General features: G+C 35.7%; 1 protein-coding gene across 1 annotated transcript; it reads left to right on the forward strand.

Moving 5' to 3' along the window:
* The first annotated feature begins 9,290 nt into the window (after positions 1 to 9,290).
* On the forward strand, positions 9,291 to 20,306 carry LOC147388751 (uncharacterized). Its single transcript, XM_086418467.1, has 4 exons — positions 9,291 to 9,625; positions 10,834 to 11,278; positions 11,425 to 11,540; positions 19,847 to 20,306. The coding sequence occupies exons 1-4, from the start codon at positions 9,322 to 9,324 to the stop codon at positions 20,266 to 20,268; spliced, it is 1,287 nt and encodes a 428-aa protein (XP_086274593.1). The 5' UTR covers positions 9,291 to 9,321; the 3' UTR covers positions 20,269 to 20,306.
* The last annotated feature ends 314 nt before the right edge of the window (positions 20,307 to 20,620 follow it).

A 20,620-nucleotide genomic window follows, 5' to 3' on the forward strand; every position in this document is an offset into this window, starting at 1 on the left:
AGAACGGAAGAAGAATCCGGAAAAGGGATCGAAAACTCGAAAGTTCGAATGAGGATTCAGTACGGTCGACAGGAAGGGTCGGTGCCACCGGCACCTACCGAAGGCATTCTGTCGGTCCCACCGACAGAATCAGGGTTCTGCCACCGATGAACCCAAAGCTCGAGTGAAATTTTATGCTGTCGGCAGGAGGCTTCAGTCCCACCGACATCTGTCGAAGGCATTCTTTCTGTCCCATCGACAGAACTATGGTTCTGCCACCGACCATCCACCGACAGAAACAGTTCTCTTCAGAACTGAGTTCTGACTCTTGCCTTGACCTCCCCATTGCCTATACTTGATTTCCCACCCTTCATTTCATTAAATGTCCTCTTTAATTTTTACTTTCCATTTACTTTAAGTTCTTTAATGAAATTATGGTTTTACCCCCCATTTCGGAACAATGGGAATGGTTTCAAGATCCAAATCTCAAAGGATCAAAATCCGAATTTTGATTTCAAGAACAAAACGTAAATTTCAACGTTTTCGGCAAGTTTTCAAAATGTAATAACTTTCGCATTACTTTGAATTAGATTACCAAAATTATATGGTGACGAATCTCGTGATCGAGACTTTCATTTCAAAAAATCTGTTTTCAATTTCGAGAACTTTGAAAAATTGAGTTTCTGACACTTAGCAAAATTTTCACCAGCTTCCCTTGTTTTTAACAGTTTTGGTCCCGTGCATCGCCGGGACCTTGTTTTGAATAAACCTTGATGGTTTTCAATGGAAAGACCAAAAATGACTTTGAAAGATTGGAAATGAATGGTTGACTTGAATAGACGAGAAGTGAGAATGTCGAGAGAATGAAAGAGGGGATGAACGGTAAAATGTCAGAGTCACACCCGAGGGTGATGTCTGCATTTTACATTGTATGTTGTATGTAGGTTGGTGAAAGGATATCCAGATTATTAATGAAAGGGTTGCATGTTTATTTACGATTATGTTAGCGCGTGCGCTGAGTACTGTTATTTATTTTTAGGCCGGGTGACCACAGTTGAATGGTAGGAACTGGATATCCATTCTCAACCCTGTTCTGTTAATTTCTTTTTTATTTTAAATGAAAAATTATATATATACATAGCTATTTTGTAAGTTGTTAAAGGGTTTGTGAATGCTTGAAGGGATAGTACGTCACATCATCCGGAGGGGTGCATCATCCTGGGATGTACGGTAGGGACCACCAAGCTCATACGTGGTATGGGACACGTATGAGAGTGGAGTCACAACTGGAATCCGGGTTCATTCCTTTCTTATCTTTACCAGTGAACGTGTATTGTAAAGGTGGTCGTATACGAGTGGAGTGTCATTTGGGAATCACATGCACGCCTGATAGGCATAGACGAAGATGATTGATCAGTGATCACTAACAATCTAGTAGTAGTCGAACGTTCTAATACATCGAAAAGAGACCCATTGCTTACAGTCACGTCAAACGGCCTGCCTGAGCTGGATAAATGGTCACTAGTGTGGTAAACGCAGCGACCGGCCACAAAATCAGGAACTAAAAGCCAGATTTATGTTGTAACATCATGTCCCGGCTGTGAGTGATCCAGTCGTGAATCCCAATGCTCAAATTCCATTACTCCACCACTTGTATTATGTATCTGTTGCTATATTTCGAATTATAAACTGAAAAGCATGTCTACTATTTCAACGTTGCCAACTGTATTTGCATAAATGGAAAATGTATAATGAGTATGGATGATTGATGATATGCGTGACTTTTAAACTATTTAGTTGCTCATCCCTGGCTATATGTACCAGTTATTCGTAGTTTTGATTGAAAAACTTGCATATTTTGAAATAATGCAGTATGATTATTCGATCACGTTAGGTGAGGTTATTAGTAGGAATTGTTTGTAGACCTACTGGGTAATCATTGCTACTCACCCTTTCCCTCCATTTTTTTAGTTGCAGATCCTGTGCTTGGGGAGGCGAGTGTTGAGCCATCCGTCGAGGAGCATCTGGTTGGTCAAATCGACGACCAGTGCCCATTACCCAGTGAGCATTGGGATTATTTCTCCTACGAGTTAGTTCATCTTAGGAGTTGTACTTAGTGTTTTGGGCCGAGTGATAGGGCTATGTTAGAGGGAGGATAAATTTTTGTAATCCTGTATATTTTGCCATTTTGCGCCACTCTGATCTCACCTTACGCCATTTGTCACTCATTCTCTTCCATACCTTGTATGTTTTTGTCACAAGTTATATACAGGATTGGTTTGTTTATTATTTTATCAGGTTTGAGTTCCGTGGAACACTAACATAAACAAAGGAGATCATGCCGAAATTTCGAGGCGCCATCTAGTGTCTCGAGGTGGTCTTGGGATTTGTGTTAGCGTTTGGCGGGGCGTCACAATATCTAATTCATCTAATTTAAACTTAAGATCTAATATATAAGCTATTCCATAAATTCTAAAAGGATTTTTTCAATATTTTTTTAAATTTAATTTCCACTGGTTCAATAATCAATCTATATGATTAATTTTTTCAATATTGTTGAAAAACTATTATTATATCAACTAAATTATGCATAACTAATGATGACGTTATAAAATAAATAAATAAAAAAAAGCTAATGCAAGATTATTAAAAACTTTCAAAAGAACTCTAAATATTTTGGCCAAATTTCAATTGTTTCTCGATATTATTGATTTATATTTTATTAAAAAAATTGGTATGAAATTATAGTATCGAATATCAAATATGTAGAATTCAATTGATTTTTTACGTTCATTAAATTTTTTTACTTTTTATACTATAAATTTGTATAGTTGTCAAAAATCTAGAACTTGTGATGTAGATGTACATATATAAATTAAAGATTTTATTGAAGATTAATTATTTTTAATCTATCTTGTACAATTAAATTAATTATATGACAACATCTTACAAAAAAAATTGACCATCACATGACAAATGAATTGTATTTCTAATATACTTAATTATTATATCATTTGTCGATGCATTATTTAATGTTAATGAAAATATTATATTATATAATCCCCAATTACTTAGTTCGTGAAGAAAGATTCTAGATATAATATTTCTTGTATGAGAGTATTTATTATATTTCAATTATAATTTATAAATTTTATAGTTATGTACATATAACATAAGTCTTAGTTAGAGAATCTTCAACACTACGCCATAAAGTCAAATTGGAAGCGTGGTGTCTCCAATGCATAGTTAAACGTTAAATTCAAAATAACTTTAAGTTTCAAACACTTCAAATTTGAAGAGTTTGTCTTCACTCTTCAAACATCACATCCGTCGCTAAATGACAAAAATAATCTAATTTTCTGAAGAGCTGGAAATTAACGTTATAATCAACAATTATTTTTTTTTAAAGATTAAATGGGGGTTAGGCAGACCCCCAACCAAAAAAAAAAAGGAATTATAACCTGTCATAGGCAAAACCTCTTGCATCCTTACATGTGATGTTCCTAAGTTCACTTAGCAAGTCCAACGGCTTAAGCAACACTCTACCTATCGAATTTAGCCAAGAAATAAGAAAAACAGCTACTTGATTACATTTTCTATAACAAAAACTGAAGATAGTTCTTTGGAAGAAGATAACTTTCAATCTTATGGCTTTGACGAGGCCTACCACCCTCCACGAAACTTTACTAATCTCATTGATGCAATCTAACCACATTCCAATCTGCCCTGACTTGCACCGAGAGGATGCCTATCATAATCATACCTTTTAAGTATAGCTTGCAGTTCATGGAAGAGAATAGTTTTGGCTTGAGTGTTCTTAGCAAAAGCCTTAATGGTGTTGGCTCTACTATTTCTCAAAATCTCCCCTTCCCCTCCCTTTATCTCCTTTAGGGGGCATCAAAATTCAGCACGTGAAAGCCTTCTGGGGGTTATATTCATGTACACCTTATGGGCACTTTTATTTCGAACCTCAAGAAGATTTGTCAGGAGGCCATTAGATCTCTAGTTGAAGCATTGTCCTCTAAGGCCATATCTTGGGTTTTGATTCTGAGCTGAACTTCTCTAATGATAAAGGCCTCGAGGAGATTATGAGGGTTAAAACTATTCTGAAATAATCTTCAACATCTCTCAAGTCAAATATGGTGGACAAAAACATTAAGAGCAAGCTTTTTAATCAAGGTGCTTAGGGATTTACCTTCAAGGTAGTTGCATAGCCAAGTAACTCCAGTGTTCCAACTTATGTTGGAATGGTTGATGTTAGACCTCCTTAGGATTCTTTGCCATAACTCATATGAGAAGTTGCACCCTAGGAAAATGTGGTCTTCATTTTCGAAAGCATTCCTACATAAACAACATCAAGATTCTTAGATGATACATCTTTCCACCAATCTGTCTTGGGTTTTGAAACCTTTGCTGAGTAGTAGCTAGGTCATGGCACTATGTGTCTTGATATTGTTAGGGAACCATACAATGTTGTGTCATCTCACCAAAGGTCTAGATATCGTAATGTCCTTGTAAGTAGACTTCATTGTGAAAGTACTTCTGAATCAAGTTGCCATATGACTTTGTCTTTCTCTGAGCCATCCATTTCTAACAGTTGGATTTGCCCCCACCTGTCTCCAACGCTAGCAGCAAAGTGCATGGGAAGAATCCAGTTGTCTTGGTTAATAATGCTACTCACTTTAGCTTCTGTATGCAACATGGAGTCGTATGAAGCTTCAATCTGGGGGTTGTGCAGTAAGATTCCTTCTGTAGACCAAGGGTCGAGTCATATGAAAGTATCCCCCCATCCCTTATTCTATGCAACACTAAGTGATTAACAGTTTCCTTGTTTTGGAGGTTCTTCCTCCACATCCAAGAAGCATCTGTCGCAATCGGCATAATGTAGAAATGATCACCTTTTATGAGGTTATTGTAGACCCAAGTAACCCAAATGTTGTCCCTGTGGGCAGCAATGTCCCATATTTGTATCGTAATGCCTACTTTATTTTGAAGCTCCAAGTCTCGAAATCTCAACCCTCCTTCCATTTTATCCTTTATTACCCTGTTCTAGCTAAGACAATGCATTTTGTTTACCATATTCGGCCCAAGACCAAAAAAAGTTAGAACAGATGCTTTCTATGCCTTTTAAGACCTTCTTCAAAAGCATTAGCTCACTCATCCAATACACTTGCATGCTACCAAGGACAGACTTGATCAGTTCCATATGCCCAACTAGGGAGAGGAACCTCACCTACCAAGATTTGATTCTGTTGGTGATCTTAGAGATGAGGGGTTAGTAATCATCGAACTTAAGCCTTGACGAAATGAGGGGGGACCCCTAGGTATTTAATAGGAAGGGAGCCTTCCTTGAGTTGCAGAATTTGACTGATCTTTTCTTTTTCAACTGTTCCAATACCATAGCAGAATATGTTGCTCTTGTCAAGGTTCATCTCAAGGCCAGTGAACTTGCCAAACCAAGAAAGAGCATCCTTGAGGGTTTTGGCTGACTTATGGGTGCCTTTGAAGAAGACTAGTAGATTGTCGACAAAAATTAGGTGGTTTATCTTTGGGTCTTTGTACTTGGACATGTGCTCCTGCTTGCCTAATTGGGAAAGGTCCATCAGCTGGGCCGAGAGCAACTTCATCACAAGTACGAATAGGTAGGGGAAATGGGTTCACCTTGACGAATCCCCCTCTTGCCTGGGAAGTATCCTTTGAGGCTCTTATTAATGCAGACAAGGTACATGGGAGAAGACATGCAACTCCAGATTCATGCTATGAAGTTTTTTGTGAAGTTCATATTTTCATGGTAGAAAATAATCGCTTCCCATGCAACTGAGTCATAAGCTTTTTTGAAGTCTACTTTGGAAACACACTATGGGTCTCCCTTATCCCATTGGAAATTCCTTACCAGATCATGGGACAACATAATGTTGTCTCTAATGGACCTACCTTTAATAAAGGTTGAGGATGCCTTTGAATCTGTTGGCTAAGATCTTCAACACACACTTATAGAGCACATTGCAAGATGTAATAGATCTGAATTCATCCGGAGAGACAGGTCTTTCAATTTTGAGGACAAGGGTAATCGTTGTTGCATTCATTTGTTTGACAAGTTTTCCTCTCTAGAAGTAGTAAAGGACAACAACTACCACATCAGTCCTGATGATGCTCTAGGTTTTTTGGAAGACATAAGCAGTATAGCCATCAGACCCAGGGGTTTTGTCTTCGTCCAATGAAAAACTGACTCCACTGATTTCATCGTCACTCACAGGCTTAACTAACTCGACAGCAGAATCTTCGTCAAATCTCTTCATTTGAACTTCATAACCAATATGCTGATGACAAGAGGTGGTCCCAAATAGATTCTTATAGAAGTCGAGAAGCTCTTCCTCCATATCTTTCTCCTCTTCAAGCCAATTCCCCCTATCTCTTAAGGAAGAGATTTTATTTCTTGTTCTTCTAGCCAAAAGGGATTTGTGGAAAAAGGAGTGTTCCCCCAAGTTCAACCAATTAATTTTGGATTGCTATCTAGTGGCAGTTTCCTCTCTTCTAGCTACTTCATAGTCAAAATTAGCTACTCTCTTTTCTTTTTAAGCCAAGGTCTGGTTAAAGGCTGGTCTTGAATGGCCCTTTGGATTCTCCTCAAGTTGTTTGAAGGTTTTGTCTTCTCCAAAGTTTTGGGAGATCCAAGCTTTTAGAACAGACTTCGGCTTTTTTAAGCTTTAAAACAACTTTATACATTAGGTTCCCTCTCAATGGAACTCCCCAACTAGCTCTCACCAAATCAAGAAAACTCTTGTTTTCGTCCCAAAAATTAAAGAACCTGAAACGCTTCATCTTGTTGTGGCTATTAGGACCCAAGCCACACCTCATTGGGTTATGATCTGAGATCCCAGAAGGATGAAATTCAGCTTCAGAACAATTGAAGGCCTTTACCCAATTGATGTTGGTAAGCACCCTATCAATTTTCAAAAAGATCCTTCTGTTATCCTATTTGTTGCACCATGGGAGGTGACATCCTCTCACTTTAAATCCATAAGGCCAGTCCTCCGCATACAATCGACAAGGTCTTTTCCATCACCAACCAAGGCAAGTCAACATGGGCTGCAATGCATTCAAGCTCTTGCCAACCCCTTTTTCCTTTCTTGCTTCTTATTATGCCCATACACTACTGTCAGCAAAACCTGGGGCCCCTCTTTGATCTCTCCAAGCATAGTGACCATCTGATCAGATTTGTAATGTAGGGTCAAGTTGACAGAGTTGCTATTCCAGCCACATTCTACCATTTAAAACACATTCATATATTTGCACATATTCATTTAATTTTATTTCTACATTTACATCGAGTTTTTTTTAATCTAATTTATCTTCTTTCTAAACTTTTTCTCTTCTAAAAAAGGGCTCACTCGCAAAATGCTTGAGCAGCACGTGGTCCGTCATTTCCAGTTGAAGAAGACATTGTCTTGTACAACATATGGTTAGCGATATCACAAGATCTTGTCTACAACAATTGTCAATCAAAAGAATCATTTTGACTACAAATTTTTTAGCATTATAATAATTTTATTCGGATTTCAAATTTTAAGAACCGAGGTGTTATTGATGAATCGTTAGTCGATGATAAATAAAGTGACGTCCAAGTTTTGTAGGTACCTTGCTTAGCACGAAACTAGGACTCAAATCAACTTTGTGAAAAGAGACAGAATAAGTAATTTACATTTATATTAATTTTTAATTTTCTTAAATTTGAAATATTTTTAAATCTCCGAGGTGAAATAATTGTATTAATCGACTGAAGGGAAATAATTCAAGTTTGAAAATTGTTGGAAGATACTTAAGAATACTAGTCAATGGGTGGCAATGACAATGAATGTTCCCAAAAATCGAAATATTACAAGGAATTTGTTTGATGGCACTAGTCCCTCCAGCTCTCTCCCTTCTACCCCAATTTCTTTTAACTCACCTACAGATCCAGAACATGTTATCAACGGAAACTCCAACAAAAAGTCAAGGGGAAGAAAGGTTGAGAAAGCAAAAGGTAAGAAAAAAAATGAGTTCAATAAAATCACAGAGAATGTAGTCTCCCAAAATGTCAAAATGAATGAAATACTGGTTATTCTAAAGATGATAAACAATTGAAGCCTTCCAAGAGACAAGCACATCTTAGTATGCTGGCTATAATGAATGAGATCAAATGAGCAAAAAAAATTTGAAATGGAATATGAGAAATTGGAATTAGAACAAAGAAATGAAGAAAGAAAGCAAAGGAAGGAAGACAAAATTATGTCAAATGACTTATCAATGATGAACGATTATCAACGACAATACTATATGAGATGTTAGTCGGAGATCCTACCTCAATGGAATGTTTGATCATTTATTTTAGTGAAAATTAATATGTGTCATGCCATGCTGTTGAACAGTTCTTCCAACTCCAATGCATGCAATCCAAACTTCCCAATGTCTCAGGAAATCCACGCTCGTCCCTTATGACAAGCAATCTAGCAATGATTGCTTTAGTTGGTGCTCTCCAATATTCTTTTCCAAAAATTTTAATCACAATGTGACATAAAAAACAGCAAGAACAAGAATAAAAAAAAAATTTATAATGGTTTGAGTTACAAATTCCTTTAAGATTGAATCGAAACCAACCCATTGACACCCCTAACTATATGAACTCAAGATTAAGACTAACCCTTGTTTTCAGTTGGGTTGTAGCGGATGGGATTGACAATTTGGTTCATTAACCAATTTGCCAAAATCTAAAATAGGTCGAACTTGACCCCAAAATCCGAATGATCTGAAAATTAATTTTAGTGGGTTTGGATCCTTGGAATATCCAAATTAAAAAATGGGTTGAATATGATTTAATATCCCTTGACCAGACTCAGATTCAAGTTGGATACAAATCTTTCCCAAGATCCACCCAGATTTGAATGTATATTACTTAGAAAATTTTATTTTTTAAATTTTCAAAATATCATTTTCGACTTCTTTTTTGCAACATGGATTCATATAAAATGAAATAGGATAATGATACAATAAAAAACCTATTCTAATTATAAACTTGAAAAAAAAAAAAAATAAAATAAGGAAAAAAAAGCGGAACATTCTAGAATTATCCGACCTGACTTGAGTTAGATCCAAATATGGTCTTAGTTGGGGAAGGATCCGACTTGAATCTGGATCCAAATCCACATCATATAAAAATCCGGGAACAGAATATGGATACATTTAGATCCGACCCATTTTATGCCCTAGTTTTCCAAGTAACTTATTTTTCATCATTCCCATTATACCCTCAAGTTCTTAAAGAGAAGTTCTGTTTTACCGAACCAATAAACTTTGGTTGCAAAGATGCTTGAGAGAGTACTCTCTCTGCGCAGTAGAACTGCGCAATTTAGCGAAGAAGGAGACGAAGACGAAGAACCGAAAACCAGAAAGAATGTGTCTTTCTCCATTAGAGCATCGAAGCAAATCAGCAAAATATGGGGGTTTTGGCCTTGTATCCTTATCTTTCTGTTCCTTCTCATCATCGTCATCGTCTTGTTCTCTCGAAATCTCATTTGCTTCTCTTCGAACGAACCGTATTACTCTCATATGAACTTCTTCGGCATCGAAGGTCTTGATTCTGATTTCGGAACCCTTGGCGTGCCCTGGTGTAAGTATTTTTCTCTCTGATCTTTGAATTTTTTAGTTTTAATTTTGTAATTCTAGGGTTTTTATTAGATCTGAATAGATCATGTTTCAATTAATTTGAGTTTTACTAGGTTTTGTAGTTTTTCATTTTTGTTGAGATTCCACAGGCACACCGAATTTTACTAACAGCGCACCAATCCTTTTGAAATTTTAATGAGTAAAAGTTGCTGTTTTTGTAGAAGCTCTATATTTTTTAAGTGATTTGGTCACTGTGTAGGTTTACATTTATTTATCAGTCAGTATATCTTTATATACAAATAATTATAAAGTTTTTATTTTTATTTATATATATATAAAATAAGGTGGACTAAAAGACAATTAGTCACAAGTTCATATTTTTGAAATTATAAAAAATACAAAAAAACACAATTGACTCTTCGGCCTAGTTCTACTGATTCGACCATGATTTTCAAAATATCGACTATTTATAGTGGTTGTCAATTGTGCGAGATGATTCACATTGAATATCCCACTCATTTAGCAAGTCATCTCAAACTCGGACGAGAGTGAAACTATGGTCTTAGAAAACTTATAGGTTTGAGTTGACTCATCTCAAAGGAGTGAGTTGAGTGCTGTATCATTGATTTTTCAATTTTGATGCCTCCACCAACACCGAGTTGATTCACCCAAGTCTTCTGGTCTAGGATGAGATAAACCCTTCAATTCAATTCGTAATTATTATTATTATTAAATTTTTTTTATAGGTATAAGGTTAGTAGTTAGCAAATGAAGTTGGGTTCGAGGGGGTTTGAACCTTGGACGTGGGAACAACACTCCACAAGTCTTAACACTTAGCTAAGTTAGCACTTCAATTTGTAATTATTCATTAACCAATATTTATATTGAAATACTTGTAATTTTTTTATATATTAAATATGAGGTGGATTGGAAGATCTTTTGTCTCATTATCATATTTCACTAAGATAATAAATATTTAAATTATTTTTGTCAAAAAATTTTTAAAATTTGGTTGACTCAGATAATATTTTAAAAATATTGGCCGAGTCATTAGATCTTTGATGAGTCAATGTGGAGGATGATTCACATTGAATCTCATACGATTTTTAAAACCATGGATTTGAGTTAATTAATATACATGAGTGAATTTGAGTGCCAAATCATTGATTTCTTAAGCTGAACGTTTCATTTAATTCTTCTCCTTGGCAAAAGGCAGATCGAAACACGGAAAATCGGTCGAATGGACATCGAAGGATTTGCTAAAGGGCTTGGAAGAGTTTGTGCCTATCTACGAAACCCGTCCAATAAAAAACAACATGTATGGGATGGGTTTCGACCACAGTTTTGGACTTTGGTTCATTGCTCGGTGGCTCAAACCAGATTTGATGATCGAAAGTGGTGCTTTCAAGGGTCACTCCACATGGGTTCTTCGACAAGCAATGCTAGAGACTCCCATTGTTTCACTTTCACCCCGACACCCCGAGAAGTATTTGAGGAAGGGGCCTGCTTATGTAGATGGTAATTGCACTTATTTCGCGGGAAAGGACTTCGTGGATTTCGGAAGCATGGATTGGAGGAATGTGATGAAGAAACATGGGGTTTCTGATTTCAATCGGGTTCTTATCTTCTTTGATGACCATCAAAATGAGCTCAAAAGGTACATTCTATGTCTAAATTACTAGAAGATTACTTACACACATTTATAATTGACTTGTTAGAACTTGTAATGATTATAATCTACACTCTCACCAATCTTGTCTTTCCTGATTGGTGAGTTACTTTCTTTGTCCTTGGAATGATTAGAGTGAAACAAGCACTAAAAGCTGGCTTCCGGCATCTTGTTTTTGAGGATAACTATGATACTGGAACCGGTGATCACTATTCCTTGAGGCAAATATGTGACCAGTTTTACATAAGAGGTGCACACTCTTCTATTTTACATTTTTGTTAATCTAGGTCATATATGATGCATGGATGCCTTGTATTCCATGATATGTCCATTGCACAAAATCATTTTTGCTAGAGTGGGATACAGGTTTAAGATTGGTTGAATGATACTCTTTCTTTTCTTCTTTTGTTTTCTAGCTACAAATCTACCTACCCAATCATACATTTTATGCATTATTATTTTTTTTTTTTTGACTTTTTAAATAGTCTGAATAGCAAGGAGTGAAATATCCTCCCTATTTATATGCAATATAATGTAGGTAGGGTTTATTGCGAGTTATTAAATGTAGAGGGTTATACAGTCATTTGCTTTTAGTCACGAAATATTTCTATAGGTAATAGAAGTATGCATAGAAAGCGTAAGAAGAGTCATTTAAACTGGGATTGTACTTTTGATTTGTTAAATAGAACCGAACCAAACAAAACCAAACCGTGAGTTTTGGGCTGGTCTTGGTTCGGTTTGGACCGACTATCGGTTTAGTTCCAAGTTAAAAAATTGAGGAATCAATAGATTCAGTTCGGTTCTCAGTTTAGACATTGTAAAAAATCGAACCAAACCGAGAATCGAAAATATGCAAATGTTATAAATATAAATTATATAATATTATATCACTTCATTGGAAACATAAATGAAAAAGGAAATTCAAAGTCAAATCTCTCTTTTTCATGTCTCGTAATTTTATAAACTTAAATACAAAGGTCAAATCACTCTCTCTCTCTCTCAACTCATTATTCTATTATATTACTTCTTTGCTGACTTTAACAAAAAGAACAACTCAAAGTCAGATCGCTCTCTCTTGTCTCCTCTTCTCTCTCTCCCCCACCTCTTCTCTCTCTCTCTCTCTCTCTCTCTCTCTATATATATATATATATATATATATATATATATATATATATATGTCCTTGTGCAAGGCTGTTTGGTGTTTAGGTGAAAACCCTAGAATATTTTTGCATTGCAAAACTTGTTGTGGCTGCCTTTCAACTCTAGTGAGTCAGCATGTAAGAGAACATAATGCATCATGTTATGATACATGAGATACATTGTATCATATCAATGTATCTCATCTCAAAAGGAAGGTAGTGTTGGAGAATAGTATATGTAGTAATATCAATTAGGATATTCTACATTAGGAAGTTTTAATAAATTAGAATATTTATGTTAGGCTAGTTTCCTTATCTTGGTTGATGTAATCCCTATAAATATCTTACCAAGGTTCATGTAATATTCATCCAAGAATTATCAATAAATCAGATTTCTATATGGTATCAAAGCTCAAGTTTCACTGAGTACATTGATCTTGGTGCACCGTTTCTTCAGTGATGCCATCGCCAAACATAAATTCTTTTTTTTTCCCCTTCTTCACTACTATTATTGTTTCTTTCAAGAAAAATCCTACCTTTATTTGTGTTTTTACCAACCTCCCTAGTCTAAAAACTCAAGTTTCACGATCTCAATTATCATTTTATTTAAAATTTCCTCAATGAGACATTTTTTATTTAAACCATGCAATATTAATTTGTATGCTTTCGGGAGAGATTACGGCAAACCTGATTTAGTGTGCCACCAGCTCCGACAGACTCAAAATGAGCGGGATGCGATAGTGATGGACATCACAGACAGGCGGTGACCACTCTAAAGCTTGAGCAATTGTTTGCGGCATTCTATCATTAATTTTTTTGTGAGATCAAGAGCAGTTATTCAATTGAACCAATTGCATACTCTTTCTTCAAAATATCATGATGCATCATATTATGATACATGAGATACCCTATCTCAAAAGGAAGGTAGTGTTGGAGAATAATATATGTAGTAATATCAATTAGGATATTCTACATTAGGAAGTTTTAATAAATTAGAATAGTTATGCTAGGCTAGTTTCCTTATCTTGATTGATGTAATCCCTATAAATATCCTACCAAGGTTCATGTAATATTCATCCAAGAATTATCAATAAATCAGATTTCTACAAGCCACTTTAGCACGACAACACATTCAAGTTCTCTCTCATGGTTTACGGCAACTCATAGAACTGAACCAAACTGAATTTATGTCAAGCTTCTAGCAACCCATAGAATTGAACCAAACCGAATTAAGGTTGGTTTGGTTCAGCTCTATTGCAATTCAGTTCGGTTCTCATATAATAAAACCGACTTAAGTTGGTTCAGTTCTAATTTGGCTCCAAACCGAACCAAATCGAATCAAGTTGCACCCCTAAGACAAAGTACACATTTTCATCTAGGGAAATGGTGGGGGAAGAGAGAGAGTGGAAAATAATTGGAAAACGTATTTCCCCTGCTTTTTGGAAGCTAGGTTGCACAAGTATCCCAAATGAATAATACAAATTTTGTTGTTGTAGGATACACATTCTCCAATAACTATACATAAAATTCATCGCTCGCTTGAACTCAAAGAAGGGGCTCTTTTCCGTTATTAGAAATTTTAAAATGAGCATTTTCTTTTAAAAGTTGTCTAGCTATATAATTAAAGACCTTCAATAAGTAAAAGAAAAAGTTTTTTTTTTTTATACTTGATTTTATGAGTTAGTGCACAAGGTAATTTGGTTGCGTATTTAAGCAGATGAATACTAGCGACACTTGCTTGTGAGCCACTAACCTTCCTCATTTACTAATCGGGTTACTAACAGTGGCAAACCTTAAAATACTTAGTAGGTGCTCTTTGATAACATTGTCTGCTTTTACGGTTACTGATAGCTGTAGCTACTAGAATTGCTTTTAAAAAAGCGTTATGGTCAAAATTGCATTTGTTAAGACTATTCACAAACAAAAGATTAAGAGATAGGTGAGGAACATGGAGCACAGAGTCAAGAGAAATACCGGATGATAAGGGGATGGTACCCTTGCTGTGAATAGGTGTAAGGGACCCATCAGCAAGGCGAGCCTCCCTATGAGTATTAAGAAAAATAGATGAAGTGAAATGGTTAGACTCACTAGTCATGTGATTAGAGGCACCAGAATTAATAACTCATGTCAGGGGAGCTAGACCAGACTGAGTGACATGCAATGCAGAAGATATACCTTAGGCCACAATCAAAGATGAGCGAGTACGAATCTAATCACGAACAAAAGTGGCAATCTGTGTCTGAAGCTGCTGTAAATAAATGGTTCCAGGAGAAGCAATGGTGGGAATTAGTGAGGAATCCATAGTGGCAGTATGGGGAGCAAAATGCCCCAAAGAAGGAGTGGCAGTCCAATTCTTCAAATGAGGATAAAGCGGAAAGCATCGGATCTTCTCATGGACAGTCCTTTCACAAAGACTACAAATAAAACGACTCCCTCAGCCACAATGAGTAGTAACAGTACCCAAAAGTAATCCAAATTTGCCTCTACTACCCAAATAGAGTCTCACGAACCAAGACTAAGATTGTCGCAATTACAACTCTCAACGATAAATGGATAAAAACAGGAAGATCAATAACCCACACAACATTGTTGTTGTTGTTGCAAACTTTTACACAACTCAAACAATATAGCTCCTAGTCCACAAACACATAGCAAAACAAAGCAAACCACTGTTGTAGGCCCCCATGAAGCCCCCAAATTGGATTCGCAGATCACCAAACAAGGCTGTGGTGCTGTGCAGACCACCAAACAACCACCAAGAGGCCACCAAAATAGAGTCGTACCTAGCAGCAATTTGTTGCTGTCACAATCCCCCAAACTGGGGTCACAGACCACCCAGCAGGGCTATGGTGTTGTGCAGACCACCAAACAGCCACCAGCCCAGTTGTAGGCAGCCAAAAAACAGCACCTATTGCTGTCGCAGACCACCAAAACAGCCCTTATTGCTGTCATAGAACCAGAAAATCTTCCCAGCTACTGTTGCAGACACCAAACAGCACACTAGTTGCTGTTGTGGATCACCAAACTGCTGTCTTGTACTATTGCAGGCACAAAACTCCACCCCTTCTTGTTGTCGCAAATCACCATGCAGTACAGCAAGGGTAGACAACCCTAACAATCCTTATCGCAGGCTGGGGTAACTTTAAACAAGCCTATTGCCAGGCAAAAAAACCCTATCAAGGGGTAGAAACATAGTGCAGAAACTCTATCGCAGCATGTGATACCTTGCACAATCCTTATCGCAACGTGTGATTAAAAGATCATGAACCGAAACAGGAAAAAAGACACCCGAATGGGAGACCTCCTAACGAAGCTCTCGCTAGGTTATTGGGTCTTCAAGATCTGGAAGGTTAATGTAAGAGAGAGAGAGAGAGAGAGAGAGAGAGAGAGAGAGAGAGAGAGAGAGAGAGAGAGAGAGTACAAGGCCTCAAAATTCGAAGAGGAAAACCCAAGGAGGAGTCAATGGGTCCTCTAGAGCTTTGATACCAAGAATTATGGAAAAGTAATTATCAAGTCTCAATCTGAAAGCTTGACAGGAATTTATAATAATAAAATAATCAAAAGACAAAACTGCTCTTACAAATCAGAAATAAATAAAAGCTATATCTAAATAACAACTAGAGCTAAAATAACTAGAATATTTCCAATAATGTTAAACTTTTGTTTTTCTTGCAAATCTTGTGGGGAGTCTGTGGACCATATGTTACTACAGTGCCCTATTTCTTCAGCACTTTGGTTTCACTTTCTAGCACTCTTTGAAATCATTTGGGTCATGCCAAATTCAGTTTTGTTGCTATTGCAAAGTTGGGATCAAACCTGTTTTCGTGCTAGGAAAAGAATTCTTTGGAGATTCCTTCCATTCGCTCTGTGCTAGGAGATCTCGTTGGAGAGGAACAAGAGAGTGTTCCAAGGAGTGGAATCCTCTTTAGGATTTTAAATTGAATATTCTCGGGCTGTTATTATTATTATTTTTTTGTTGTGTAAATTGTTTTTTGAGTTCAGAGGTGTTCATTTTGAGGAGTTCATGTTTAGGTGGGAGTCTGCTTGCTCAAGTAGTTTCTTATTTTTTCTTTTCCTTGTTTCCCGGGTTGGTCACCTCGACTACCTGATGTACATTCTTTGCTTTTCTTAATAAAATTGATACTTACAAAACAAAAAACATTACTCCTTAGGGGAGGATCACGCCTGTCACCCATTTTCTAACCAAAGTGTACTTCTTATTGGGACTCTGTGTGTGTGCGTGTGTGTGTGTGTGTGCGTGTGTGTGGATGGGTGTGGGTGTGGGTGTGGGTGTGGGTGTGGGTGTAGTTTCATTACATAATAATCCTTATAATTATAAAGTTGCCTTATATTATGATAACATTTAATTTGTTAAAAGGTCCTTAACTATCTGTATTATATCATTTCTTTTGGCCATAATCACCATGTGTCCCTAGTCAGTTTGCAACTTTAGCGATCTCTTACTCTTCTTCCATTTTTTTTTTCTTCCCTATTTCTATTTCTCTCTACACAAAATTTGTTTCTACGCTTTTTTCCTATAGTCTAGAGTGGTGTTATGCTTTTTTTAGATATAATGATCGTAAGACTTTAGGTGTTTTATTTTTATTTGGAGACTAAAACTTGGGAAGTTAGACTTATAAAAATATGGATGTAGAAATAATTTAATTTAATTTTGATGTTGGAATCCAGAATTGAATATTAAACTTTTTTATTTTTAATTTTTATAGGTAAGGGTTAGTGGTTAGCCAGTGAAGGTGGGTTTGAACCCAAGACGTGGGAACAACACTCCACACATCTTATCAACATAGCTTTGTTATGTGAAATTATGATTTGTCATAGAAAATTTCTTCTTTTTTTATTTTTTATTATTATTATTATAGAATTTTCCATGTTTTTCTCATTTGTTGGAATTCTGCTATTTGTTTAAAATTTAATAATTTATCTATGCAAAATGTCAAAGTTCAGGAGTCTCATGCCTTGAGTTTTATTTCTCAAGGCTTTGGCAAGTGAAACTCCTCGCCTTATGCTTAGCATTTAAAATTTCACTGCTCTTAACTAATGTTATATGCAATCGGCATATGTAGTGGGCATATGCAATCACACATTAGCATATTTGGTCGCATATCACCCAAAAATATTTTGGTTTTGTTCTTTTTTTTTTATATATATTATAAATTAAAATGAAAAAAAAAGGAAAACTGAAAATATTATAATAATTTTAGGGTAAAAATTTGTTATCTTTTTATTTTTATTATTATTATTATTTATTATATTTGCATGTATAATTTGTTTGTAAGAATATGTAAATTCAAATTAAAAAAGAAAGAAGGAAAGAAAAAAAAAAAAGAAATTGTAAAAAACATGAAATCTTGCTTCTTGAATGTTGTAGAAATACTTTAATCTTGCCATTTGAATTTTCATTCTTGTTTTCTTGACCTTTGATGCAGATGATTTAAGGAGTGAAGACGTAGAAAATGTAGCTAGATTATTAAAAAGAAATAAAATTAAAAGCTTCGTACTTAAACAAGTACTAAAATTAGAGTAGAATTGAGTTAAAATGAGAATGCAAATAAGTTAGAATGTTATAGGAATTGGGAAGTGATAATAGGGATATTTATAAATAATTAAAAAAGAAACAAAGTTCTGCCTAAAAGTTAAAATTTTGACCCCTTTGGTCACAGTGGTAAAACTAGCGAGAGGGGTTTGCTCCCTCTAATCGAGTGTCCAACACTGGGATACCCTGCATTATCAGGAAATGAATTTTGATCATTAAGAAAAAATTATGCAATGGCATAATGACCTAATCGCATTTGACAATAGTACCCTTACCCTTCATTGAAGTTTTTAATTTTAGGCGTTTAGAACCTTAATGCTGACACCAAAGACCAGTGATAGAGATATCTTTTGAAGGTGTGAAACTTAGGATTCAAGCTCTTATTCATAGTTAACAATACTTTGGATGACCAAACTTTGCCACTAAAAAGGGCAAGATTGTGATCCTAGTTTAAAGGTTCAGAGTGAAAGGAAAAAACAGTGTTAAAATATAAATTAAAACATTAATTGATTGACGAGTGAGAAATTCAGGTTCTCAATTTTAGTACAAAAATATGAAATAAAAAATGCTTACATTATGTCATACAACCAGTGTAGTCAAGGCAAGTTCCTTAGTGCGCCTTAGGTGTGCCTCAAGGCTGGGTGGACCGAAGGTGCCTTAATCCGGTGCACCTCATTAAAAATGAATTAATTTATTTAATTAAGACTTTAATTTCTTATTTGATTGTATACTTTTTAGGTATAAAATGACATTTATTTGGAAAGTTCAATTTTTTACCATTAGAAATATTGAATTTTACATTTGGTGATTTTTACTCAGCCCTAGCCTATTAGGACTTACTTTTACTTTGACCCGATAAGGGTATTGGACTAGTCTACGGTTGAGCCCGCCTTTTTAAGGTCTGGATAGTGCTCAACCAAGCTTGACTAGAACCCACCCATTGATAGCCATGTTGTTGGCCTACTTTTACTTATTTTATTTCCCTTATTCCTCTCTTCTTTTTCTTTTACTATTTGATCATTCTTCTTCTTGAAGTGTTGAATACTTTAATTTGTTTGTAAAAGTTCACATTTATAAATGTTATAATTGTAAAATATTTAGGATCCACTTTCACTATTTAATTTTTTAATTTTTTTAATTTTTTTAATTTTTTTAATTTTATTGTACCTTACTTTAGTCAAGCGTGCGCCTCAGGCCCTAGGAGGCCTTTATGCCTTAAGTGCGCCTTTCACCCTTAACTACACTGCATGCAACCGTGATAATATAGTACTTATAAGTGTAATACTGCTCATCTCATTCTTTCTCTAGTCTAGTTAATGTAAGCTATATTTGGGGTTTTCGTAACATTTCTCTCACTTCCCAAGGTCTCGAAAAAAAGAAGAATCCTTCAATTTTTAAAAGCAGAATTTTTATTCACTAGTTTTTAGCAAAATTATATTAATGGAGTTGTTCAGATAATTTTTGTTCAAATCATCAGGATTGTTGAACATTTCACATTTTTGCGCGATGTTTGAACCCACCATGATTTAAAACATATTTCTAGAATATGATTTTTTTTTATAGACATGTTTAAACCATATGTACGTGCTCACTATGCTCCTCGATGATCTTCTAATTCAATTTCAAATGCTTTGGAGTAATGTATCCTAGCTTTAGTTGTTATTTAGATTGTCTGAAACAAAGAATCCATGATTGTCTAATTAAGGAGGGATATACATATACTTATCAAAAAAAAAAAAAAAGGGATATACATGTGATGTCAGACATCAGTTTGCACATGATATCAAAGCTTGGGCAATGGGCTGCTCCACTTCATCTTTTAAAGTGGCATTTTGTGTTTTTTTTTTTTTTTCCGGTTGTCAGGTGGTGGACATAGCTGCTTTAGTGACAGTGATGAAGCTAGGATAAGGAAGAAAAGAAAGAAATTCTGGGAAAAAGCAGTAGACATAGAAGAACTATGTGGAGAAGGGGAAGCATGGTGGGGTGTTCGAGGGCATGTGCGGGATGATTTCAACCACAGCAATAAACCAATTTCCTTTGCCCAACATTTTAAGAACAGCAGGTTTGTCGAATCGATTCTTGACGTCTATTGGGAACTCCCACCGGTCGCTGGCCCTTCTCTTACTCATCAAACAAGGTATGACCCTGCCCGTGCACCAACCCCAATCGTTGAAGATGGTAGGTTTGGTTTGTTTCAAAGACTTGGTTTGAGTAGACTTGAGACTTCTGTATTCAATGGATACACCCAGATGGTTTATCTTCAAATATCTGACTCACACTCTTAAATCAATCAATTGGGAATAGATGGAAGATGTTTTGTTCAGCCTCCCAGTGCATGGAATCTGGTGGTTTACTGAGGTTTCCTGCATTTCCAATTCATCTATCCTGTGAAGCTTGAACATCATTGTACATGTTTTTTTTTTTTTTTTTTTTTCAGGTTAATAGATTATAAAGTTTTTAGAATCATTGCTGTGGTTTGAACAAAAGAATTTAGAGTTATTTAAATGTCAGAGAGAGAGTTTACACATCAAGGATCAAATAGACATTTGTAGTGTTTTTGAATGCCTGGCTTGGAAGGCATTAATTTATTTTTACCATCTCTTCTGTTAATTTTGGATTCGAATAAATTGGAGATTT

The sequence above is a fragment of the Akebia trifoliata genome, chromosome 12, assembly GCF_017979445.1.
Source record: "Akebia trifoliata isolate Shusen 1 chromosome 12, ASM1797944v1, whole genome shotgun sequence".
Classification (NCBI taxonomy): Eukaryota; Viridiplantae; Streptophyta; class Magnoliopsida; order Ranunculales; family Lardizabalaceae; genus Akebia; species Akebia trifoliata.